The sequence below is a fragment of the Notechis scutatus genome, chromosome 1 (assembly GCF_049901735.1).
Source record: "Notechis scutatus isolate UNSWTSFEM ecotype Mainland chromosome 1, rNotScu1.2, whole genome shotgun sequence".
NCBI lineage: Eukaryota > Metazoa > Chordata > Lepidosauria > Squamata > Elapidae > Notechis > Notechis scutatus.
The window spans coordinates 329,900,483-329,926,842 of record NC_142009.1 but is presented as its reverse complement, the minus strand read 5'-3'; the positions used below and the strand labels follow the sequence as shown (position 1 = coordinate 329,926,842).

The following is a 26,360-nucleotide window of genomic DNA, read 5'->3' as shown; positions in this document are numbered from 1 at the left end:
GTTTTTTTGTGGGGGAGGGGAGGGGGGAAATACTTGGACAGGAGTAAAAAGTTCCAAACTCTGGAGCATTGAGGCTTAATTTATTGTGGCTTTTTCTCTCTTGGCAAAAACAAAAAAAGCCCTGAAGATGGCTTTGTAAGTGTGTGCGTGTGTATGTGTGTGCGTGTGCGTGCGTGTGCGTGTTCTTCCTTTTGCAAACTTAAGAACATGACGATGATGTGAAAAACAAAAAAAACAAATGCAAAATTCTGTGCACATTCTTTTCAAACTCTCTTTTTTGTTTGTTTGTTTCCCTTTTTTTCTGTGAAAGTTTTTTTTTTCTTTTTGGTCTTTGTAACTTTGCATTATTTGTAAATGAAATGTAATAAAGTTAAGCTGTTTTTCTCTCCGGCTGTTCAGCTCTGCTTTTCTGAAGAATGTTTAATCGAAGTGTTTTATATCAAAAATTGAGAAGTTTTATCTTTTCAAAGTGCATCTCCTGTGCTGAATGCCTGGCTAGCTTTTTTTTTTTTCTTTCCCCTTTTCTAAACCTCTTCTGAAAGGAGCGGCAGATAATAAATACAACTTAACCTTTGGTAGACAAATGTTATTTTATTAACCGAACAGTCTGTATTTGTACAAACGGCTCTCCAAATTTCTCCTAAACAATGAAGGGCTGCATTTTTTAACACAGTGTTTCTCAACTTTGGCCACTTGGAGGTGCGTGGACTTCAACTTCCAGAATTCCCCAGCCAGCATAACTGGGTTGAATAGGATTCTGGGAGTTGAAGTCCACACATCTTCAGGTGAGACCCAAGAGATACTTACTGCTCTAGTGGAATCTTGGATTATTGGGTTAAGTGAATTACTTTAGGAAACTGTCTTATCCAAGATCAGCTCCAGACCAGGAAGCACTTACTCTCCAGGACTTAAGCCAAGACAGACCTGTTCATCACTTGCTCTCTGGTCCTCTGAACTGGAGGTGTGCAAAGCTGGCATTCTACTATTAAGGTTTGCTCCATGCCCAAAATGCTTGGGGGTTTTGAAGGCCGCCTGCGTGGCTTCCGAACCAGACAGATTCCCATCAGGTGTTGGGAGTGGCGGTGGTGGATTCCCGAATCACACAGAAGCCTCAGCTTGTACAGGCAGTCCTCGACTTACAACCATTCGCTTAGTGACCATTCGAAGTTGCAACGGCACTGGAGGAAAAAATGACTTAGGATCGGTTTTCACACGATCTTGGCAGCATCCCTCGCGGTTGGAGGGGGGCGGGGTTTGGATGCTTGGCCACCAGTTGTTATTTTATGACGGTCGTGGCATCCCGGGGTCTTGCGATCGCCTTCGGCCAAGCAAAGTCAGTGGGGAAGCCAGATTCACTTCACAACGGGGATACTAACTTAACAGGCGCTGTAGTTCACTTAAAAACGGTGGCAAGAAATGTTGTAAAATAGGGCATCAGTCACTTAACAAATGTCTTGCTTAGCCACAGAAATGTGGGACTCAATTGTGGTCGTAAGTTGAAGACTACCTGTGCGTATATATGTATATGTGCATGTGCCCCATTTGAGAACCGGGGTGAGACCCCCAAAGGCACTTTCCTTCTCTTGCTATGGAGGTTATGGAGCGAAATCCGGGAGGCCATAATGGGGGGCTGCCCGTGTCCCACCTCAGCATCAGCAGTGGCTGACCCAAAAGGATGCAAGACAAGGGCAGGAGACCACCCAGTGGAGGATGCCCAAGGAAGCCACTTCTCTGGTGGTGACCCTTCAGCCTTCCAGGAAGGGCCCCCTGGTTATGTCCACCTTTGTGGACTTGTTAGCAGCTGCCACGGAGCATGAACGGCTCTTCTGCGCTATGTCGAGCAATGAGGGTTCTTCAGGGTCTTGTTGGAAGCAGGTCTCGGGTGAGGTTGGTTCTAGGAGGGGTAGTGGGGAGGCTGCAGGGGCTGGCGGACACGGTGCTTGCCGCATATGAAGAGACAGTTCACCATTTACTATATCTTGAAGGGAGCAGAAGCAGTGCATGCGGCGCGGGCGCAAGAAGTCTCTTTTTCCACCAGCGGCAGTAGCATTTAGTAGTTGTGTTGGTTCCGGTAAGCCTCGTAGTCTTCAGGGATCGTGTCTATAAGAAAGAGAAGAGGAAGAGGGAGCATGTGAGCCAGGAGAAAAGGTCGGTCGGCAGCCTAATGCAGGCCTAGATGCTCTGGCGTTATGGGGGCTACCAGGGGGAACCCCTCAGAGAGATGCTAAAGACCTCTGCACGATCCAGAGCAAGGCACCTCTGGGTCGTGGATGCTCTCCGGATGCTCCAGCCGAGGATTACACTTGCTCCAGTAATGCTCCGAGACCACCCTCCCAATGGAGTCAGAGCGGCTCTGGATTGACAGGATTGGGTTGAGCCTCACTCACCATTGCAGCGATAGCGCAGGTTGGACCAGATGATGTTCTCCTGGGAGAAGCAGAAGACCCCCAGACGGCCCCCTCGCATAGTTGTGTCGAGGACAATGCCAGTGTCGGCCACCACCTCAGACCCCTCATAGAACCGAGTCCTGAAGTACAAATCCAGAGAAGGATTTCGCTTATTTCTGAGAGTCGCAATGTTTATCCTGAGTCCCGCAGGATCTTGCCTTGAATGTAGTTATGTTCTAGGTCAGGGGGTGGAGAACAATGGCTTCCTTATGACTTGTGGACTTCAACTCCCAAAACCCCTGAGACAGCCAATGCTGCCTTGAGAACTCTGGAAGTTGGAAGTCCACATGTCATCAAAGGGCCCTAGTTCCCCACCCCTGTTCTAAGGCATCCCAACAAGGGTTTAGTTAAAAAGACAATAGATGTGATGTGCAATAAAGCTCTTGACTATTTTCTGTGCTTTGTGATGCACAGAATTGCATCACAATTAATTGATCAAGAGAACAGATGAAATTGTCAATCCAGTTTGTATTCTAATGTAATCAATTCTGTGTAATTCTAATTAAAACAGTTACAAGCATGTTAGAGATAACATGGGGGGGGGGGAAGTAGGTGGAACTTCAATTGCCACCATCTTGATCTGTTTGATCTGATCCTATAAGACTCCTAGTATCAAATCACTAAAACATAACAGCTAAACATTGGACTACTTTGCAAGTTTATCTTGAAACTGAAAAAGGGATAAACTAAAGCCAATTGTCCACTATGTCCATAAGTATTATGTAAATAATTCAGAGCCTTCTCTTGCAGATAAATATCTTTTAATAAAGGGGAATAGCCCACTGTAGTTCCTGCTGAAGACTTTCTGAGCACCACTGAAGGCATTTTTCCACCACTTCACAAAGGAATTTAGGAGGCTACATTGCTTCAACGGACAAAATGGAGCCTTTAACCATTGGTAGGAAATCTCAACAGATTTCAGGAAAATTTTGAAGAGTGGTATATATATATGCATCTTTTAAATGCCTCAGTGTTATACAAACTCTTAAATATAAATGTAAATGTTCTCTTGAAAGTCAGCTTGGAAATCTTAGAACGATATAAAATTATTTTCAGAAAAGTCATTAAGCCTCGACTACAGATAGTCCTGCAGTTACAACCCAGGTGTAACAGTTGTAAAATGGAACAATATAGACCCCATTTTACAATCTTTTTTTTTTTTTTGCACTGGTTGTTAAACACCATGGTCATTAAACGAACCCATTGTTCGCTATGGTGCAGTTTTGCTGAAAACCGGGAGTGCCAGTTTTCGGCAAAACTCTCATAAAACATGGTCACGTGGCCATGGGGAAGCTGCAAACAGCCCTAAATGCAGCCTATATTTCCGAGTGCTCAAAATGCATTCAAGCGCATTGATGATGTTACCTAGTTGGGTAATGAAACATCTGCAAGAAAGCAACCGAACTCAGGGAGCACCAAGGACCCCACATGGCAACCCTGAGCTACAGAGATTCTCTTGGTCTTTCCTTACCGGATGTAGCCCACCTGGGGCCGGTGCTGTAAGAACCAGCGGTAGGAAGTCTTATCTTTCCAGCCGACGTTCCGGGGGTCTTTCCACAGCAACTTCACCTGGTCAGCTGTGTCCCCTGTGTGCCAGAGTGAGTTACGCAGGTATTCTCCAGGCCCAGTCTTTGATTTCACCGCCTGAAAGGGAAAAGCAGGGTAGAGAAGATGGAACACGCCACCATTTCTCTTTCTGAATTCTTAGAAGGCTGCCAGAGAGATTTTCAGCTGTGTCCTGAAATGCTTTTCCTCCTGATCCTCTTCCCTGGGTGAGCTGTGATGAGAAGGGAGCCTGATGGCGGACTCTGCCCTTACCTTGAGCTGGATGCCAGGTTCTGCCACCGCCCGGAAAGGATTGGCCTGCCAGTAGGTTTGTTCCATCTGCTTCCACATCACCACATAGAAGCTGGCGCTATCCTGGTAGCCAAAGATGAACCCCGCGTAATCGTCATCTGTGGCCGTGTTCACGTGGAAGGTGCCTTCAAAGTCCACCCCATTAAATGCCGTGTACCCTGAACCCGAGGGGAGAGAAGACAAAAGGGCGTCACAATAATATATTGCATTTTTATGTCTTGTCGCTCGGGTCATAAGATTCTGAGAATAGCAATCAAAGGGGATGTTTGTAGCTCAGGGTTGAAATGAGGGGTCCTTGGTGCTCTACGAGCTTGGTTGTTTTGGTGAAGACGTTTCATTACCCAACTAGGTAATATCAGTATTAGTAAGGAGTCTCTAAACTGAGAGGAAACCGTGCTCCTTACTAGCACTGATGATGTTACCTAGTGTGGGTAACGAAACGTCGGCAAGAAAATGATCAAGATCAGAGGTGACCAAGGTCCCCTGATAGAACAGCCTGGAGGAATAGGAAGAAAAGCCCACCACCAAGACAGTCAGAGAAGACAAACCTCAGTCTAAAGCAGAAAGGTAATTTGAGGAAGGGTCTCAATTTTAACCCTCCCTAGTTCTTTCTCAGGTCAAGGCAGGGAATGGAAAAACACATTTAGACTTGCACAATTTGTTATTGTAAGCTTACAATAAAAGCACAGGTAATCCTCAATTTACAACCCTTTGTGTAGCAACAATTCAAAGCTAACAATGGCACTAAAAAGGTGGCTTGCAACAGGTGCTTACACTTACAACCAGTGCAGCATTCCCATAGTCACATACAACATTTGGGTGCTTGGAACTGGCAGGTATTTGCAATGGTTGCAGTATCCCAGAGTCGTGTGATCATCATTTATCACACTCTCAGCTGATTTCTGACTTGCAAAGCCAATGGAGGAAGCATGATTCATTTAACAACTATGTGATTCACTTAACAATTGCAGCTATTTGCTTAACAACCATGGCAAAACCAGTAACCTAAGACCAGGCATGGTTTAGGTAACAACTCCCTGGTTTACTTAACAGAAATTCCTGTTCCAATTGTGGTCGTAAGTGGAGGACTATTTATTGTATTAGCATTCACAACTTTGGTTTCCTGGTCTAGACTACCTCAAAGGACTGGCATCTTGCAAGTTATTGCAAGTTACAGAATCAAGATCACATGAAGTGTTAGTACCACTTTATACTGCCTTGGTAAAGCCACACTTAGAATATAGCATCCAGTTTTGGTCGCTTCAATCTAAAAAAGATGTTGAGACTCTTAAAAAGAGTGCAGAAAACAGAAGATTAGGGGACTGGAGGCTAAGACATATAAAGAATGATTTCTGGAATTGAGTATGTTTAGTTTAATGAAAAGAAGGACTAGCAGTCTTCCAATATCTCAGGGGATGCCACAAAGAAGAGGGAAGTCAAGCTATTCTCCAAAGCACCTGAGGACAGAAGAAGAAGCAATGGGTGGAAACTAATCAAGGAGAGAAACAATCTAGAACTAAGGAGGAATTTCCTGACAGTGAGAACAATCAATCAGTGGAACAACTTGCCTCCAGAAGTTGTGGTTGCTCCAACACTGGAGGTTTTTAAGAAGAGACTGGACTGCCACCTGTCTGGAATGGTATAGAGTTTCCTGCTTGAGCAGGGGGTTGGACTAGAAGACCTTCAAGGTCCCTTCCAACTCTGTTATTCCGATATTCCCCCTTCCTGCCTTTATGTTGAAGAGCTAGGGAGGCTCAATCTGAGATGCTTCCTCTCTAACCAAATGCTAAGAGGTGACTCTTTTTGCTGTAAGGATTCCGGACACTTTAATCATTGCTTGGTTTCCCAATGGACAGGCATTTAGAAGCAGCCTTTTTGTTCCCAACCCAACTCTCTGCTTTCCCATCTGCCTTTTCCCAGGTTGCGGTTTGTGTGTGTACATTTTGAACAAAATGTGCACATGCCTCATTTCAAGTAACTGAAGCTGAGAACAGCCTCCCCCAAATCCTGTTAATTCTGTTTACGCAAGCCTTTTCCATCGCAACCATCTAGCGCTCTTCGCACAAGCTCCAAAACAGAGTTCTCCAATTGGGGAGGCTATCTGGGGATGCAAAACCCAAGCCCTAGATTGTATGTTGCTTTCCCGCAAGCCATGCCCACAATCCCCACCCAATTGTCATTACAACTCAACTTATGGCCGATCGCTGAGCGGCCATTCAAAGTTATGACGGACATTCCCAGGAGTATTTACAACCCAGTTCGGAAGTTCCAATGGCTATTGCCTCCTCCATGGTCATGTGACCATATACCAGCGTTCTGCAACTGCGGCTTGCTTGCAGCTTCCCGTAGTCACACGTCCACGTCTTACAATGGTTTTGCCAAAAGTTGGCCTTTATTTCCAGTTTTTAGCAAAAACACCCCGTAGCAAACAACTGGTTTGCTTAATAAGCACTGCAAAACTCGTCACATTGGGTTGATCCCATGGGAGGAGCCACTTTACAACCATCACAACTTATGAACAGTCTTCCATTACAGTCTTAAACCGAGGACTACGTGTAATGGGTCCGAAGAAGGAAATGATCACATGGAATGGAGTGTAAATAGAGTAATAGAGGTGGAAGGGACCTTGGAGGTCTTCGAGCCCAACCCCTTCTAGTCCAACCCTGTTCAATCTCCTCTTAAGTAAGCCTATTCCATGCTGTGTAATGACTTTTGCTTCAGTTTGAGTCAGGCCAGATGAAAATAAAACTTTGACTCTGCCCCGTCTACTGTGTACTGACCCCACCGCTGGAAGTTCTAACTCCTGGCTCCCAAGGGTTGCAATTTCTTCTCTAGGATTGTATCTTAAAAGTGAACGTTGCAGCATTGAGGACCTCAAGAAGGAGCATTTCTGCATCCTGTACAGGTAGGCCTCAATTTACAACTATTTGTTTAGTTACTGTTACAACAGCACTAAAAAAAAAGTGACTTATGACCGCTTTTCATAGTTACAACCTTTGCGGCATCCCCATGATCATGTGATCAAAATTCAAATGCTTGACTACTGGTTCATGTTGATGACCATTGGTATGTCCTGAGGTCATGTGATCTCCTTTTGCAGGTCACGTGATCCCCTTTTGCAACCTTCTGACAAGCAAAATCCATGGGGAAGCCAGATTCACTTAACAACCGTGTTACTAACTTAACAATTGGGGTTCACTTAATAGCTGTGGCAAGAATGGTCATAAAATGGGGGCAAAACCCAGTCACTGTCTTGTTTTAACAACAGAAATTTTGGCCTCAATTGGGGTTGTAGGTCAAGGACTACCTATGTGTGATGCAAATATTTTAAAGCCATTGATTTTTTTTCAGAGCTTAAACTGTAACTTACCCACAGCTAAACCTGGGTCACTGTTCATGGTCTGCACAATTTCCATGCCCTGCAAAAATAAGAATTTTCTTTTTTCTTTTATGCAACATACATCCAGAGACGCCAACCTCCATCTGGAACTTTGAGAACAGGAGGGCATTTTCAGAAAATGACAAATGGCAAAATGGGATTTTTGCCCTTTGACAAAATGGCTATTGGGGAGATGTCATAAAACCCTTTTTATTCACAGAATGTTACCTGTACTTTCTCAACAAGACACTCCCTATTAGACCTGACTGCTTGTGGCCTTTTTGTAGACCAGTGTTTCTCAACCATGGCTACTTTAAGATGTGCGGACCAACTCCCAGAATTCTGGGAGTTGAAGTCCGCAGATCTTAAAGTAGCCATGGTTAAGAAATACTGTGTTAGCTGGATGGAGCTACAAGTCTCTTCTGTTACTCCCCAACTTGGAGACGAGTAGGGAAGTTGAAAAAGGAGGAATATGTCCCAAAATTGTTGAGAACGGAGCTGGCCTGGACCAGACCCTGCTTTTCTCCTGCACCATGAACTGGACCTGTATCCTTTCAGCCAAGAAGAAGAACCGACCTGTATCCTTTCAGCCAAGAGTTCAACCCAGCAGCCTTGAATCATCTTCACCCAGAAAGGTAAGTGATGTCCCACACCAGAGCAAGACACAAAGCTCCTCCAATCAAAATATTTCCCATCACAGAAACTCAAATTAGACTTTAGTTCCCAGAATTCCCAGTCATAAGGTTGGCAGAGCTCCCATAATGCCTTGTCATCCTCTCCATTGGCTGTGCTGGCTGGAAAGTACAGCTGTGAAAATCTCGGTGCCACTTCTCACGAGGTCTTTGTTGAAGGGAGAGGCCTCCAATGTGTGTCAACTAAAAAATACTTCTTTGGTGTTTTTAGTTGCCAGCAGAAAGGGAGTGGGGAAAGTAGTGCATTCCTTAAATGCTTCAGATAACTGCTAGGCAGCCAAAGCTTTTGGTGCGCAAGATTATTACTGGAGAGCATGGATGTGTCCCATTGGAGAATATACATCCAGTGGGGTGGGGGGAAGACCAGCTTCAAGGGTGAAATGAATGATGTGTCTTAGAATCAGCTGCACTCAGGTAACGCCGACATGGTCGCTCCTAATCAATGCGTCTAGAGACAGGATTTGAATGGGGGTGACAATGTGTATGACTGGAAGAATTGGACTCACCCTTCATCAGAACATTTGAGAGTAATCCCAGTGGTGCTTTTTTCAAGAGGCAACTGGTTTTTGTTTGAAGATGTTTTGCTTCTCATCTTGGAGGAGGAGCGAAACGTCTTCAAAGAAGAACCGGAAAGTCCAGTTGCCTCCTGAAAAGAGCACCTTTGGGACAACCATGACCTCGATGACAGAATCTCCATAGACATATGAGAGCAATGCAATCGTTCTTCAGGACTAGAAGAGTTTTCAATCGTGCAAAGCACCATATGAACCAAAAAAGAACAAGCACATCAAGAAATCACCAAGCAACCTCAGAGCTTGATAACTAACCTGGTTGAGGACAATCCAGTTGGGGTCTATCTGGGCATCTCCTTCAGGATCCAACACGACGGTTTGAAAGGCCCGGAAGTCAGTCAGCGTCACTTGGGCATTTTCAGGGCAAACATCAATCTGGTCAACCACCATGTCCTTATCAAAGTCATCCTGACAAGCATCTCCGATACCATCTCCTGCAAAAGAGGGAGTGGGGAAATCAGCTTCCCATAGTTGCCCTGGATTCAAAGGCAGAACTAGGGCCACAAGCATCACACACCAGCCTAACGCTACATGTTTACTGTCATGCAGTGCAATAAGTCCAGATCAAAGTCTCCCCCCACCCCCCGAGATTTGCAAATGGCTTCCTTTCTGCTCTCACTACACAAATCTTAGAAATTTCCCCCTTCCTGAAAACGCAACGGATGCAAATCATATGCCCCATTTATATTATATGTCATTTTTCTCTGTGTGTAAATTTATAAAACAGCAGACTAGAAGAGGAGAAAATGGAGAGTGGCTTCCAAAGCTGACAGCTATCTTGGGGTGCAACAACAAGAAATAAAGTCCAGATTGTGGAAAATAATTGTTCTACTCTACTATGGCTTGGCTGTTCTCCCATTTGGAGAACAGAGTCCAGTTTTGGCCCCAGAATTAAATAAGGACAGCGACAAATTGTTCAAAGAGCTCCTAAGATGCTGAAGGGTCTGGAAATTCAGCCCTACATAGAATGTTATTTCTGGGTACAATATTTGACCTACAAAAAATACAGTTAAAGGAATGTAGAACAGCAGGCTTCAAAGATCTGAATGGTGGTCATCAAGAGGAGGGAGTAGATTTATTCTCTATAGCTCCAACAGGTAGGACTAGAAACAGAATATTATGACAAGGAAGTTTGGGTTAGATATCAGGAGAAACTTCCTATATTTGATCTGTCGGCTGAAACTGGTGAATTCTTCACCTCAACTTTTCCAACAACTGGTTGGGAATGTAGAGATTCCCCAGGCAGTGTTTCTCAACCTTGGCGATTTCTGTTATTCCCCTTCTCTGCTTAATTTTACCTCTTTCTTTACCTGCTTCTACCTGACAAATATCTTCAGCTATACTTGTTAAAGTAGCCTGCATTTTTAGAAAGTCTAAACTAACCCAGTGTTTTCAAACTTGGCAACTTTAAAACATGTAGACTTTGACCACCAAAATTCTTGAAACTGCTACATTTGAAAAACACTGAACTAACCCTTCCAGTATGTTTAACTTTTCCTGAAAGTTTCTGTAGCTTCTCCCCCTAATGTCCAAGTTGCTGTTCCACAAGGTCTCAACAACGGCCCTTTGGGAAAGAAGGAAAATAACCTTTTCCAGTTGCATTCATGCTTTGTTTCTTTGGTCAAGTTAATTGGCTGGGGAATTCTAGGAGTTGAAGTCTACAGATCTTAAAATCTGCCACGGTTGAGGAAACACTGTTTTAGTGCAGGGGTCTCCCAACTTGGCAATTTTTAGACTTGTGGACTTCAACTCCCAGAATATATTTATTTATTTAAGGATATATCAGCTTTCTGTCCTGTGGTGACCAAAGACTTTAAGACCAAAGTTGCCCAACTTGTTCAAGTAAATCCTACACTGGCCAGGGGATGGATTATGGCCTCTTTCCAAATCCAGGATATTTTATTTTATGTAATTTTTTTAAAATTTGAACTTGGTTGTGGACACTAAGGGGCAACTGTTCTGTGTTTGTGCTTTCACAAAAGCCCTACAAAGGAAGAAGTTGAGAGAGAAAGCACGCTGTCCTCACGGTTTGTGTCCTGCTGGCCAGGATTGGGGACCAAACGACAGTTGTCAGGCCCTGGGGGATTGTGATCTGGGATGTTATCATCATCATCATCATCATCACATTCATCTCCAAGCCCATCCTGGTCAGAGTCCAGCTGGGAACTATTGGGCACCGAAGGACAATTGTCGCGGGAATCCTGGTGCCCATCTCCATCTCTGCCAACAAGAAAGAAAAGAAAACTTAAGAGTTCGGTGATGAGTGAAATAAGATAATTATAGAAAAGGGGGCTTTTTTATCCAAGATGATTATCCCCTAAATTGTCCCCAACAATTGGCACACCTATTTGGCTTGTTTTCAGACTCCCAAGACTAAGCCATCTGTCTACCAATGAAGCCACCAATTGAACCTCAGCATGAGTCACTTCTCCAATCAGCTTAGTTTACTGCTTTGCTAGATTTTGACATTAGGAGAACACTGAATGGCCTCATTGCCCATAACCTAACGGTGCAATTATCTGCATGGATCTTCTACTCCACCTCTTTGGAAAAAGAGAAAGTCATTATCCCAAAGGTTCTTTTTCAAAAAGGTAACTGGACTTTGTTTTTCCTTGAAGATGTTCCGCTTCTCATCCAAGATACTTCTTCAGTTCAGTTCTTAAGAACTTAGTAGAACTAAGAACTAGAACCAAGAAGACATTTCCTGACAGGACAATGAATCAGTGGAACAACTTGCCTCCAGAAGTTGTGAATGCTCCAACACTGGAAGTTTTTAAGGAGAGATTGGATAATCCTTTGTCTGAAATGGTATAGTGTCTCCTGTGTGAGCAGGGGTTGGACTAGAAGACCTCCAAGGTCCCTTCCAACTCTGTTATTCTATTCTAAAAGCAAAGTCCAGTTGCCTTTTGAAAAAGCACTTTTGAGACAACCATGACCTGGATGATTGAGAATCTCCATAGACAGAAGGTCTTTATATCAGCTTTCTGTCCTGTGTGGTGATCGAAGCTGTCGAGGCCTTCCCAACACAGTGGAACATGTGTGGCCAAAAGGCTGCTCGCTGCATCTCTGTGTGACTTACCTACTACTCTTGTCTCCCTTCCAGCTGGAAGGGATTCCTAGAGCAATTATTCTTGCAAGAATGCAGATATTCAAACCTTGCTACGTGTGAAATGAAGGCAGATATTCTTCAACTCACTTGTCCTGGTTGGTGTCACACGGGTCTCCAACAAGATCGTGGTCGGTATCTTTCTAAGTAACGAAAAGTAGAAAGTTTTAATTGAAATGTCTGAATATCAGTAGCTCAGGTAGCTATGCTGTTTGTTTGAGCTCCGAGCTTGGTGATTTGGTCGTGATTTGGTTGCAAGCGAATGGGGACGAAATGTTTGCAACCAAATCGCCAGGCTCAGAGCTCAAACCAACAACGTAACAGTTTTAATAGTTTTTTTCAATTTCCCTTCCTTTAGAAACCTCCCTAAGATGCTTTTATCAAATACAGACTTGGAATTCTTGAACGTTTCAAGTAAAACATTTTCCGCTTCTATCAACATTTCTATCTTCAAAAATTTTTCCATAACATCTCATACAGTATTCCTAAACATACCCTTGCTCTAACATTTCTATTGAATTGTTTAAGCTATGGCTGTTTACAAAAAGATTTGAAGCAGGTGGCTTCCCACAATCAAAAGTCAAAAGATTTTATCCTGTGCTGGATTTTCCAGGCTCATTCACCCAGGAGAATGAAAAAGTCAGGGCATCATCCCAAATTATGAGTAATGAAATTCTAATTAAAATAGCCCTCTACACTTCAATGGAAGGATTTGCAAGGACGGAACAGATCTTGGAATCAATCTTTTAGGTGGACATTCTGTAATTCCAAAAACAATGATAGAATTCATGTTTCTGCAACTTTTCTCACAGAACTCCGATTTAATTTGGAACGGGCCTCAGCTGAGCAGTAAATCTTTTATCATACATCAAATCTGGTATCTCTGTTCCAAAAATTTCTTGGGAAAAAAGGTTGGGAAAAACCTCCTGTCTGTTTAAGATCTTGGACAATGATTATTGCTTAGTGGCCTTCGACTTACAACTGTTTGTTTAGTGACCACTCAGAGTTACAACAAATGTAAAATGTGACAACTGCATCCATGCCATGATAATTTGCCATGATAATTTGCCATGATAATTTGCCATGATAATTTGGCAATGATGATGTTGGGGTGCCCTCCCAAAATTCCTAACTTTGTCACAACTGAGATTTAAGAGCAGAGACCTCATTTCACTCTCTGGATCGAGTGGCCACTAAAGAAATGATGGTAAGTTGAAGACTACCTGTATTTGGTGTCCTGAGCACAAGCAACAATGGAAAAAGTGATTTATGGCAGTTTTTCACACTTATGACCATTGCAGCATCCTCCTTGGTCACGTGATCAAAATTCAGAAACTTGGCAACTGGCTCATATTTATGACACTTGCAGTGTCCATCAGCTTTTGCGGTGTTGTGACAAGCAAAGTCTATAGGGAAGCCAGATTCACTTAACAACCATGTTCCTAACTTAACAACTGCAGTGATTCATTTAACAATTGTGGCAAGAAAGGTCGTAAGATGGGCCAAAACTCACTTAACTATTGTCCCTCTTAGCAACAGAAATTTGGGGCTCAGTTATAGTCATAAGTCAAGGACTACCTGTAATGGGCTAGATCAGGGCTCGGCAACCTTAAACACTCAAAGAGCCATTTGGAATTGTTTCCCCACAGAAAAGAAAACACCGGGAGCCACAAAACCCTTCCCTGTGCCTGTCTATTTCCTGAGCGGCCATAAAACTAGCATATATAGTCGAATTAAAGATTCTGTTTTCTTCTGAAACTTTTCTTGGATTTAACCACTGTTTGCCTACCGGGGGGGGTCGAAAAGCTCAATAAATCGTATGCCGGCGGGTGTCACATATTGGCAGTTGCGATGCATATTTTGAGCAACAGGGAGCTGCAGCAGAAGGTTGAAAGAGCCACATGCGGCTCCAGAGCTGCGGGTTGCTGACCCCTGGGCTAGATAAACAAATAATCCAGAGCAGAGGATTAAAGCAGAGGTAAAGCAGGTAGTATTCAGAGACCAGAATAGGTCCCTCTAAAGCAGGGGTGTCAAACTCAAGGCCCGCAAGCAGAATCCAGGCCATGGGGTGCTTAGATCCGGCCTGCAGGGCCGCTCTGGAAACACTGAAGAACCGGCCACGGTGCATCTGCTCCGTTTTCACTGGCAGACGCACCGCAGGCCGGTCCTTCACTTTTTGCTGGCAGAGGGCTAGCAAAAGAAAACTAAAAACAAAACAAAAAAGGAGAAATGTTTCCCCTTCTGCATTTGAGCATGCAAGAAGGGACAGGAAAGGAGAAAGGGAAAGAGGAAGGACAAAGAAAAAGAAGGAAAGATGGGAAGGGAGCAAGGAAGGAAAAATAAGGAAAGAGGGGAAGGAATCTAGAATAGAATTCTTGATTGGCCAAGTGTGATTGGACACACAAGGAATTTGTCTTGGTGCAAATACTCTCGGTGTACATAAAAGAAAAGATACATTCGTCAAGAGTCAAGAATCATCAGGTATGACACTTAATGATAGTCATAAGGTACAATCAGCAATCCAATCATACTAGGAAACAGTCAATATAAATCGTAAGGATACAAGCGACAAAGTTACAGCCATACAGTCACAAGTGGGAGGGGATGGGTCATAAGGAATGATGAAAAGTTTAATAGTAATAGTAGTGCAGACTTTGTAAATAGTTGGACAGTGTTGAGGGAATTATTTTTTTAGCAGAGTGATGGCGTTTGGGGAAAAAAACTGTCCTTGTGTCTAGTTGTTCTGGTGTGCAGTGCTCTATAGCGTTGTTTTGGGGGTAGTTGAAGGAGAAGGTAGGTAGGTAGGTAGGTAGGAAGAAAGGAGATTATAATGAGGGAGGGAGGGTCTGAGGGAAATACTGCCTTACCATTTGGCCACCACAGATGCCCCCGACATGAGTGACATTGAGCTGGCCATGTCCTCCCCCGCCCCCCCAAGGTGAAACACAACCCTGATGCGGCCCTCAATGAAATCAAGTTTGACAGCCCTGCTCTAAAGAGTGCAATGTCACCGAATTTTACCCTTTTCTGACCTCGTTTCCTGTGCACAAAAAAATGACAAATATTGTAAACCATCCAGAGAGTGCTGTAAAGCGCTAGGGGGGCAGTATAGAATTCTAAACGCTACTGCTATTCTCCTTAGCAAATGCAGCCCTTTTAGGTCATTAAGCGACTAAATCTATATTGTATGGATCCAAGCCAATGCCTCACCTGGTCTGGGTTACTGATGAAGGGGCAGCTGTCGCAGACGTCTCCAACTCCATCCCCATCGGTGTCCTTCTGGTCTGCGTTTGGGATCCTCGCACAGTTGTCCAGGTCATTTTTAATTCCTGGAGAAGAGGGAGTGAAGAGGGAACAGCAACCATAAGAAGCAAAGAATGTGGGGAGTTGCTGGGCTCAGTACGAATGGTGTCCCTGCTCTTAAGCCTCGGTTGTGATTAAGGCTGGGAGGGCGGGTAAATTGGGGCGGGGGGGGGACGGACCCCAGCGTGACACTTGCCAGATAATGTGGATCGTGGCATGGATCCATTTGGGAGGTTTGTTTTAAAGAAGAGCAAGCTAAAAAAATAGTATGTATAAAAATGGTAGGGTAATTTCTGATTGAGGACTAGTCCCTTGGCAATCGTTCATAGTTTCAATGGACACCCCCTCCCCCCAAAAAAGAACCTTATAACCTGGCTCTGAAATTCCAATGTCCACACACACACACCTCCCCCATACTCACATAACTGCATTGAGTACCTGGCAACAGTGATTTATGATGTATTTTCTGGAAACCGGCGTTTAATTCCGGTTTTCAGGAACAAAGCATCCCATAACGAACAATGGATATGCTTAATATTAAGTGTTCATTTAACAACTGCTACAAAAAGGGCCCTAAAATCAGGTCCCTTCAAGTGGTGACTCACTTTACGACCATAATTGCCAGGCTTAATTATGGTCGTAAGTCGAGGACTACCTGTACCTTCCAACAAAGCAAGAACAACTGATTTCATAGAGTAGTGATCTTGCTCTGTGAAACTGTGGAGAAAATATCTCTATCTCTATCTATCTCTTATCTATCTCTATCAATCTATCTATCTCTAGCTTATCTCCATCTATCTCTATCTTTATCTCTATATTTACCCATATCTATCTATCTATATCTATCTCTTATCTATCTCTATCTCTATCTTTATATCTATCTTATCTCTATCTCTATCTATCTATCTATCTATCTATCTATCTAATCAGCCCACTTTCTGATCCGAGCCTGAACTCACGGTCTCCATCCATATCGTTGTCACACAGATCCCCCCATCCGTCGCCATCGCTATCCCACTGGTTGTTGTTCTTGATATTCCGGCAGTTGTCACAAGCATCCCCAAAGTTGTCTAGATCTACGTTTCGCTGGTCCGTGTTGGGCACAAACACACAGTTGTCCTGCAGGGGGGAGGATTCGTAAGTCGGAAAGAAATGGGAAAACCAGCCCAGCTTTGCAAAAATTGGAGTAGCTGACAAAGCCTGCTTGTTGGGTTGTTAGTTTTTCCCTGCAATACACAGTGAGATGTTTCAAGGAAAGCTGGCAAGCAGGATAACTTGGGGAAATCTCCCGCTGAAGTAGAGAAACATCATGTTCCCAAACTGTTGATGTTCTCTTTAAGCATCCTACAAGCTACAATGCAGGGGTGTCCAATGTTGGCAAATTTAAGGCTTGTGGACTTCAACTCCCAGAATTCCCCAGCCAGCCATGCTGGGAGTTGAAGTCCACACACCTTCGATGTTTCTTGTCAGGGCAACCTGGTCTACCCAATTATGGGATGGAGCATACTGCTTCCGTTTTCGTCTTTCAGCCCCAATCCAGGAGTCTTCGCAGGCCGTTGCTTCCATGACAAACTATTTTTGTGTTTGTCTGCGATTGGGGCTGAAAGGCGAAAACGGAAGCAGTATGCTCCATCCCATAATTGGGTAGACCAGGTTGCCCTGACAAAAAAATCTTTCCCCTGGTATAGCCGACAAAGGGAGGAGAGCCCATGGCCTAGAGCAGAGGTCTCCAACCTTGGCAACTTTAAGACTTGTGAAGTCCACAAGTCTTAAAGTTGCCAAGGTTGGAGACCCCTGGCCTAGAGGCTAATACATCTACCTAATATGCAAGTGGCCTGGGTTCGAATCCCGGAAAGGTATCGCTAGCTGATGAGAGCTAAATAGCTTGAAATAGATCTACACTAGTCTCCCTTTATTTTCTTTGTCGGTGAAACATAAATTCAGCACTCAAGCCAAAGTTGCCAAGATTGGCCACCCTTGCTGAATGGATCCCTTTGAAATTAGAACGAGGATTCTTTGGCATGAGGAAATCTAGGAGAGAAGCAGGCTGAAGGCCACAGGATCACTGTCAGGAGGCATTCTAACCTCGGAGTTTTTTATTCCGTCCCCGTCAGCGTCGTCGTCGCAGGCATCACCAATCCCATCCCTGTCAGCGTCTTCTTGGCCGGAGTTGGGAACCGTCACACAGTTATCCTGAAGGACCAAAAGGAGGAAATGTCACTTAAAACAAAAATTTGTATCCCGCCTTTATTTTTTATTATAATTAACTCAAGACAGTGAACAAACTCAATACTGTTTCGCCTCTTATTTTCCCCACAACAACCTTGTGAGGTGGGTTGGACTGAAACTCACACAGCCAGTTTTCAGCACTAAGGCAGGACTAGAACTCACCATCTCCTGGCGAATGGCCTGAAATCACCCAATCAGCTTTCATACTTAGGGAGGGACTAGAACTCACAGACTCATGATGATTGGCCCACGGTCACCCAATCGGCTTTCATGCCTACAGCGGGACTAGAACTCACAGTCTCTTGAATTCTAGCCTGTTGCCTTAACCACTAGATCAAACTTTTTGGGAGAGGTTTCCTCTTAGTGTGAGAGTGCTAGCCATCAATGCAAGATTATTTCCCCGATCTGACTTTTAATTACTTGACAAAATAGTTTTTCAGTTATTAGATTTGAACTATGTTGGTTTGAGTGTGCCAAGATAATTAAGGCATTTATTTTTTTGAATTAAGACATTTATTTATTCCTGTGACTTCTGCACCACTCCAGTTTGATCTCAGAAGTGTACTGAGTCCAATAATTTGATTTAAAAAATCCCAAATTCTCCAAAATACATCAAAGAAGTGTACTTCTAAGAGTATCTGCAAGATATGGTAAAAAAAAAGTCAAGATGGCAGCACAACAGTGCAATCAAAATCCTGTCTTTTGGGGGTGGGGGTGGATCACAGAGCTTCAATCTCACTGACATGGCCTCCATCCTGACTTTGCTGACTGGGGAATTCTGGGAATTGAAGTCCACACATCTTAAAGTTGCCAAGTTTGAAAAACACTGATTTATAAAGGTGGCTTAGAATTCTTGGAGGATTTGGTTTAAGAGAAATGTGATTAAGCTTGAATCAGCTCAATGGCTGTTACTGATTAATCTTCTCCTTGTATTTATTTTAACAAATGTATAGGATATTGAGTGCATATATTTGGCAAAAGACATCCTCCAAAATGTCATTGTCCCAATTACAAGCATGAATTGAGAAAGGTAGGTTTAATTTTCCACACTTTCAATAATCATGAAGTTTATCCCAGCTTTATTTGCTGGCTGAAATAACAACCTTCACAACTCAGCTCTGTTTTCAACTCAAGGCTTCTGACCCCACTTAAATGCTAATAAATATTGGGATGCCTGGAAATTGTTGGGTCATAGTTATAACTGCAACCTGTTTATTTGTGAACAGTTATATCCCAAGACAATTTCAGTTTTAAAATGGTGTTTACATCTGTGGGGGGAGTGGTAAGAGTAAACTGGGCTTCTTGGAGTTTTATTATTTTGAATTAACTCCGTTCCAAAGAAACCATTTGGAAGGCCTGCTCAGAATGAAAAATGAGGTTCATTTACCTCAGAATATTTTCTTGGCAGTTTGTTCAACATTTGTCATTTGGTCTATTTGCTTCAGATGTTATTGCTGCGGTTAGAGGTGTTGGCAGAATTAATTACAGCTAGTGAATTTTTCATATTAAAAAGATCAAACAAGCTGAAGACAAGACTATGACTTCTTTACATGACCTCCAAAATGGGGATTTGGATGTCCTATCTTGGTAAAACCAGCAGAGGATTGCTTAAGTCATGTGAAATTAATTTCCAAGGGTGTTTACATGAGTTTAATCATAATAAATCATTTTGTTTTGTGCACACTGAATTCCTCTAAGAATGATTAAGGAGTGAATAAAATCGCCTTCTTGTTGGAATTGGGTCTTTAATGCATAGAGCAGAGGCCTCCAACCTTGGCAACATGAGGAATTCTGGAAGCTGAAGTCCACAAGTCTTAAAGGTGCCAAGTTTGGGGACCCCTGTCATAGAGTTAGTCCTTGACTTACAACCATTCATTTAGTAACCATCATAAGTATCCAGCCTGCAGGCCACCAGTTTGACAGGCCTGCCTTATATCAATCCTGGTCAAATGATTGTCCAATCTATTTTTGAAATCCTCCAGTGATGAATCACCCACAACTCTGGAAGCAAGCCATTGATTAATTGCTCTCTCACTGTCAGAAAAATTTACCCTTCTAGGTTGAATCTCTCTTTAACAAGCTTCCACCCATCACTTCTTGTCCTGCCCTCTGGCACTTTGGAAAATAAAAATCAATTCTCTCTTCTTTGTGACAGCCTCTCAAGTACCAGAAGGTAACTATCATGCTCCCGCCAACTCTTCTTTTAGATAGGTTAAACCGATGTTTCTCAACCTTGGCATGTTGAAGATGGGTGGACTTCAACTCCCAGAATTCTGGGCTGGGGAATTCTGGGAGTTGAAGTCCACCCATCTTCAAGCTGCCAAGGTTGAGAAACTCTGGGTTACACATATACCTAGTTCTCTCAATTGTTCTTATAGCAGGGGTTGGTATGCTACTGGTTCGGCCCGGTTTGACAGAACTGGTAGTAAAAACCACTAAAAGCCTTCAATCAGTTGAGAGGAGGGAAAAATTGCCTCCTACAATCAGCTGGGAGGATAAAAGGCCGAAAAGCGCCTGGGAGGGTGGGAGGGTCACTCCTAGCTTTTCGTTTCTTCATCCTCTCAGCTGATTGGCTTGTTAGGGGTACGCGCGTTAGGGGCGCGCCTGCGCGATCACCCACTGAAGCAGTAGCAACTAAAGTAGGATCCCACTACTGTCTTATAGTATATAGCAGGGGTGTCCAACCTTGGCAACTTTAAGACTTGTGGACTTCAACTCCCAGAATTCCTCAGCCAGCAAGCTGGCTGAGGAATTCTGGGAGTTGAAGTCCACAAGTCTTAAAGTTGCCAAGGTTGGACACCCCTGCTATATAACCTCCAGATTCTTTATCATCATTGCTGCTCTTCTCTGGACTCTTTCAAGGATCTCGGCTTCTTTTTTTGATCCCCACCATAGCAGGAGAAACAGATGAAAGCAGAAGTCTTTAAACCTATGAGGATCCTAACTCAAAGGAGGTCTCTTACCTTCTTACACTTTTCATCATTGCAAGGAAGCTTCTGGTCTGGAAACCCATCAATGTCGGTATCTCGTCCACAAATGTGGCCATTTCCTGCCCACCCGACGATGCACTAGAAGCAGAAGGAATCGTGAATGCCCATCCTTGCCACCCTCCCCCAAGAGGAATTTTTTTAAAAAAAATGGCTCTAAATTGTGACAGACTCCAGATATGGGAAATTCCTACTAGGGAAGGGGGACCAAATTCGAATCATCTTCACTATTATGGGAACAATGACTCGATCAAGTCCTGAATGACCAAGAAAAGAGAATATTTGTGGTTCAGGGTTGAACTAAGGTAGTGATGGCTAACCTATGACACGCGTGTCACTCGTGACACGCCGAGGCACTTTGACTGACACGCCTGTTGGTGTGGGGAAAACCTGCACATTTAGAGGCTGCCTGTGCTCTGCTCCAATCCCTGCTCCCTGCTTGTTGCGTGGAGGCGTGGTGTCACCGCTGCCGCAAGATCTTTGCAGCAGACAACCAGTTTTAACCGCCATAAACTGAGGTTTGTCAGTTTCATTACCTCAGGAACGCTACAGGAGGAAAGGAGATCCATGAGGTTCACAGCCCTGTAAGGTGGCCTTCCGATCCCCACATCCTGCACCTGCAGCCCTGAGACCAGGGAGACGAGTTTCACAGCCCTGTGTGATCACCCCAGCCCAGTCCGTCATAAACCAAATTATTGATATTTCTTGAAGTGACACACGACCCGAGGAAGGCTACACTTTTTCCCGATTTTCGACACACCAAGCTGAAAAGGTTAGCCATCACTGAACTAAGGAGTCCTTGGTGCTCTCTGAGCTTGGTTGTTTTCACCCAGGTAACATTGGATTTCATTGCTCAATAGGTAACGTGTAGCACTGGTGATGTTACCTGGTTGGGTGATGAAACGTCTGCAAGAAAACGACCAAGCTCAGAGAGCACCAAGGACTCCATCATCCTGGATTAGCCTCTTACTTCTAATAGGGACCAGGAACTTGTGCTTCACCTTGCAACCTGCCTTGTCTTTCCTTCGCTAGCAGCTTTAACGTTCCTCTTTGCTTAAAATAAATTACTACCCAGTCCTTGCCTGCTGTACAGGTGGGCTCTGTCTGGAATTGGACATCTTCTGCCCCCAAAGGTGGTGCTCCATACTGCGGAGACAAAATACGCTCCGGAGTTGAGCCTAAAACAGTTTCTGAGCAAACAAACCCCAGGCCTTTCCACCATTCGCAACCAAGAAACTACAACATCCAGTAGTCCCAATCTTGGGGCTATTTGGGAAGTCGGTGAAGAATCAAGAGGAAGCGTCCAACTCACCTGACAGAGGAGAGTCCCATCCCGCTCGACAATGCACTCCGCTTTCTCATGACAAGGGCTTGGTTGACCATTGGGGCAATGTCGCTTGGTCTTGATCCGGCAGCCAGAACTCTGGTCCCCTTCAAAGCCGTTTTTGCACGCCCCACATTTGTAGGAGCCCTGCAGGAGGAAACGGGGTGGTCAACCAGCTGGATTGGCATTGGTCTCGTTCCCCCACAACAGAAGGGTAAAACCAGTTCAATTACTCTTGTGAAACTTTCTCTCCACCCTCCCTCTCCCATCTTTTCCATCCTTTACAAAATAACAGAGTTGGAAGGGACCTTGGAGGTCTTCTAGTCCACCCCCTGCTCAAGCAGGGAACCCTACGCCATTAGAGATAAATAGTTATCCAATCTCTTCTTTAAAACCTGCAGTGTTGGAGCACCCACAACTTCTGGAGGCAGTTTTACTAGTTTTTTTTTAAAATAATTGTTTATTTAAAGTAGGGGAGCCTAACCTTGAGAACTTTAAACCTGTGGACTTCAAGTCTGAGAATTCCCCAGCCAGCCATGTTGAGCTGGGGAATTCTGGGAGTTGAAGTCCACAAGTCTTAAAAGTTGCCCAGGTTGGACACCCCTCATTTAAAGCATCCCAAACAGAGGTGGTATTCAGCAGGTTCTGACCAGGTCTGGAGAATCAATAGTGGAAATTTTGAGTAGTTCAGAGAACGGCAAATATCACCTCTGACTGGCCCCGCCAACCCCATCTATTCTCTGCCTCCCGAGTCCCAGCTGATCGGCTGAGTCTTCTTTGGTTGCCCTGCACAGGAGAAAGGAGCTGGAAAGCAGGTTAGTGGGGTGGGGAGGGAATGGGGATTTTGCAGTAACCTTCCCCTGCCACGCTCATTGAGCCACTGCCACGCCATGCCCACAGAACTGTTAGCAAAAAAAAAATTTGAATCCCACCAAAGGGTGGGAATGCTCTGAGATTCATCGAATCCCACCGGTTCCACTGCAGCACATGCTCTAATAATGGAACTTCCAAACTCAGATTCTTTCCCTGGTTTTTCAGTGAACGAAGGCCCAACTCTGGAAGCCCTTCACGCCTTACGACGGGACATGCGTTCTGATGCTCATCCAAACACAGACACAACAGGATGTTTAGGCCAGGGCGGCTGGCTGGACACCAGCCCTCCTCTGAAACGTCGACGGGATGGGAGCAGTGAGTCAGAAGATTTGCCTGCAACGGGTGGCTCTTAAATGAGATTCAGCAATCTTGCAAAGCGAAGCAATCCACGAAGATCAGATTGCAAGGATAAAGAAGGTGACATGGGGGAGGGGGAGAGCACCAGGTTGGAGAAGGCTGGTCTAATTTCTCCCCCCCGGAAGTAACGAAGTCCAGGCAGGGGTGGGATTCAATTTTTTTTTAACAACCGGCTCTGTGGGCGTGGCTACGTGGCCACGGCCAGGGAAGCCTCCTGGGTGGGCAAAAAATGGAGGAAAAAAATGGAGCCTGGGGGTGCGCATGCACGATAAGGACTGACGGGCTGGGAAGGGGAGGGGCAGGCAGAGAGGGGCGGGGCCAGACAGGGGTATGATTTGCTGGTTCTCTGAAGTGTGCAGAATCATAACAACCGGTTCTATAGAACCGGTCTGAACTGGTAGAATTCCACCCCTGAATCCAGGTATGTCCAGAGAAGGTATGAGACCGAGTGGTGAACAGTTACCGGAGTGTTAATGCAGATGGAATTGGCCACGCAGGACCTGGCAGTCCCTTCCTCGCATTCGTTGACATCATTGCAGATCTGTTTGGCAAAGCAAACACACAGGGGTCAGGGATCCAATGATGGGAACAGGTAGTCCCCGACTTACCACCGTTCATTTAATGACCATCGAAAGTTACAACAGCACTGAAAAACAGCTACTTTTATGACCATTTTTCACCCGACTATCACAGCATTCCCCCATGACCACGTGATCAAAATTCACATGCTTGGCAAACGGTTCGTATTTATGACGGTCGCGGTGTCCCGGGGTGGGTCAGGCAATCCCATTTGGCGACCTTCTGACAAGCAAAGTCTATGGGGAAACCTGGATTCACTTAACAAACCACGTTTACTAACTTCACCACTGCGGTGATTCACTTCACCACCGTGGCAAGGAAAGTTGTAAAATGGAGCAAAAAGTCACTTCACTGTCTCAGACAACAACAGAAACTTTGAGCTCACTTGTGTGGTTGTATGTCACAATCGGGATTGTGGTTGTAAATCAAAAACGACCTGATCTACAACTGGGCCTTTAGTGATTCTTCATGATTGCAATGAATCCCCAACAGGACTTAGGAACAGAATTTGAAGTTTCAGTAGCCAGGCCAACTCCTTCCCCGTGGTCATGTTGTCAACTAAAAAGAGACTCCCTTTGGCCTTTTTAGCTGCCAGAAAGCATAAGAAGGTTATTGGATGACTCTCGGAGACAGATGTGTCCCATTGGAAAAGTCACATCCAAGAGGTGGGGAAAAGACCAGGGTCAAGGGGGAAATGTATGATGTGATTTAGTATCGGCTGCACCCAGCCATGCGCCAACATGGCAATTTCTAATAAACCAATTTACTTTTTCGGAGATGCGGCTAGAGACTTTTGATTTGAATGAGGGTGGATTTGAATGAGGGTGGACTGTATTTTGTGTGCTCAGCAACCAGCTGGCATTGCCTTTCGAAGCATCCCACTGTTACATGATTGTGATGTATGACATTTTTGCTGAAAATCAGCATTTCTTTCTATTTTCAGGCAAAAAACACCCATAGCAAACGGGCTACTTCTGACTCATATTTGAAGTTTGAACAGCTCCCCCCCCCCCAACAAGGTCACATGATCACATTAGGCCGCACTCAGGAACTGGCACATATTTGTGGCCATTTGTAGCATCCCTCAGTCATGTGACCACAATTTACAATTTGCAATTTGCTTTTTTTTTTTTTGCCAGAAACAGCCTGTAGAGATTCTCAGTCACCCAGGTCACAAAAGAGGCTTTTTTCAGGAGGCAACTGGATTTTCTTTCTTTTTGCTTTTGAAGACATTTCACTTCACATCCAAGAAGCTTCCTCAGCTCTGACAGTTCTTCCATTCCCCGCTATCCTGTCAGAGCTGAAGAAGCTTCTTGGATGAGAAGCGAAACGTCTTCAAAAGAAAAAAAAAACAAAGTCTGACTACCTCCTGAAAAAAAGCACCTTCCAAAAACCTTCCAGTCAATGGATTCATTGAATGACCACTGCAAAAATGGTAATAAAATCACTTGTGGTCATGTGGTGATCCACTTAATGACCGACATGATATGGTCGTAAGTCGAGGACTGCCTGCCTGCGCTGCCAATGTTACAAATTCAACCCAGAGGAGAGAAAGTCATTGTTACCTGCTTCTTGGCCCTGGCAAACGCTAAGCCGACTCCTTCCAGCGGTGGTCCTCTGTAGCCAGGAGGACATGACTCACAGTGGAAACCAGGCGCCGTATTGATGCAGCGAACTCTTGGGAAACAGGGGCTGGCGGTGCACTGCAGAGAGAAGCGGCACTCATTGTGGGACCGAGAGAGCGGCTGTCCCTTTGCGGCCCACCCACCATTCAGATGCCCTGTTGGGAGGGGGCATTCCTGACATGGGCAGGCTGCCTCCACCTGGACCCCAATCACCCGAAAGAACTGTAAAGTAGCAGCTTAAAGCCATCTTGAATCTCTTTGGCCCACAAATGGGGTGGGATGCTTATTGGCTGGGAAGCCAAAAATATCCATGTTTTCCAGAACTTGACCCTCTGGAATAGCGCAGGCGACTTTCATGCCTAAAGTGGGACTAGAACTCAATCCTCTGGTGGTTGGTCTAAAGTCACTTAACTGGCTTTCATGCCGAAGGTGGGACTAGAACTCACAGACTCCGGGTGATTGGCTCAAAGTCACTTAACTGGCTTTCATGCCGAAGGTGGGACTAGAACTCACAGACTCCGGGTGATTGGCTCAAAGTCACTTAACTGGCTTTCATGCCGAAGGTGGGACTAGAACTCACAGACTGCGGGTGATTGGCCCAAAGTCACTTAACTGGCTTTCATGCCGAAGGTGGGACTAGAACTCACAGACTCCGGGTGATTGGCCCAAAGTCACTTAGCTGGTTTTCATGCCGAAGGTGGGACTAGAACTCACAGACTCCGGGTGATTGGCTCAAAGTCACTTAACTGGCTTTCATGCCGAAGGTGGGACTAGAACTCACAGACTGCGGGTGATTGGCCCAAAGTCACTTAACTGGCTTTCATGGCGAAGGTGGGACTAGAACTCACAGACTCCGGGTGATTGGCCCAAAGTCACTTAGCTGGTTTTCATGCCGAAGGTGGGACTAGAACTCACAGACTCCGGGTGATTGGCCCAAAGTCACTTAACTGGCTTTCATGCTGAAGGTGGGACTAGAACTCACAGACTCCGGGCGATTGGCCCAAAGTCACTTAGCTGGTTTTCATGCCGA

General features: G+C 44.8%; 1 protein-coding gene across 1 annotated transcript in view; it reads right to left on the bottom strand.

Moving 5' to 3' along the window:
* Positions 1–571: 571 nt before the first annotated feature.
* COMP (cartilage oligomeric matrix protein) overlaps positions 572–26,360 on the bottom strand; it is a 42,794-nt gene continuing 17,005 nt past the window's right edge. Inside the window, exons 5-19 of the mRNA XM_087951647.1 lie at positions 25,271–25,408; positions 23,590–23,667; positions 21,885–22,043; positions 20,549–20,653; positions 17,442–17,549; positions 16,316–16,475; positions 15,264–15,382; positions 12,144–12,196; positions 10,974–11,167; positions 9,203–9,381; positions 7,675–7,723; positions 4,266–4,462; positions 3,919–4,091; positions 2,388–2,527; positions 572–2,100 (exon numbers count right to left, since the gene is read on the bottom strand). Of these exons, the coding sequence (XP_087807773.1) occupies positions 2,051–2,100; positions 2,388–2,527; positions 3,919–4,091; positions 4,266–4,462; positions 7,675–7,723; positions 9,203–9,381; positions 10,974–11,167; positions 12,144–12,196; positions 15,264–15,382; positions 16,316–16,475; positions 17,442–17,549; positions 20,549–20,653; positions 21,885–22,043; positions 23,590–23,667; positions 25,271–25,408 (1,902 nt within the window). The 3' untranslated portion in view covers positions 572–2,050. The remainder of the gene's footprint in view (positions 2,101–2,387; positions 2,528–3,918; positions 4,092–4,265; positions 4,463–7,674; positions 7,724–9,202; positions 9,382–10,973; positions 11,168–12,143; positions 12,197–15,263; positions 15,383–16,315; positions 16,476–17,441; positions 17,550–20,548; positions 20,654–21,884; positions 22,044–23,589; positions 23,668–25,270; positions 25,409–26,360) is intronic.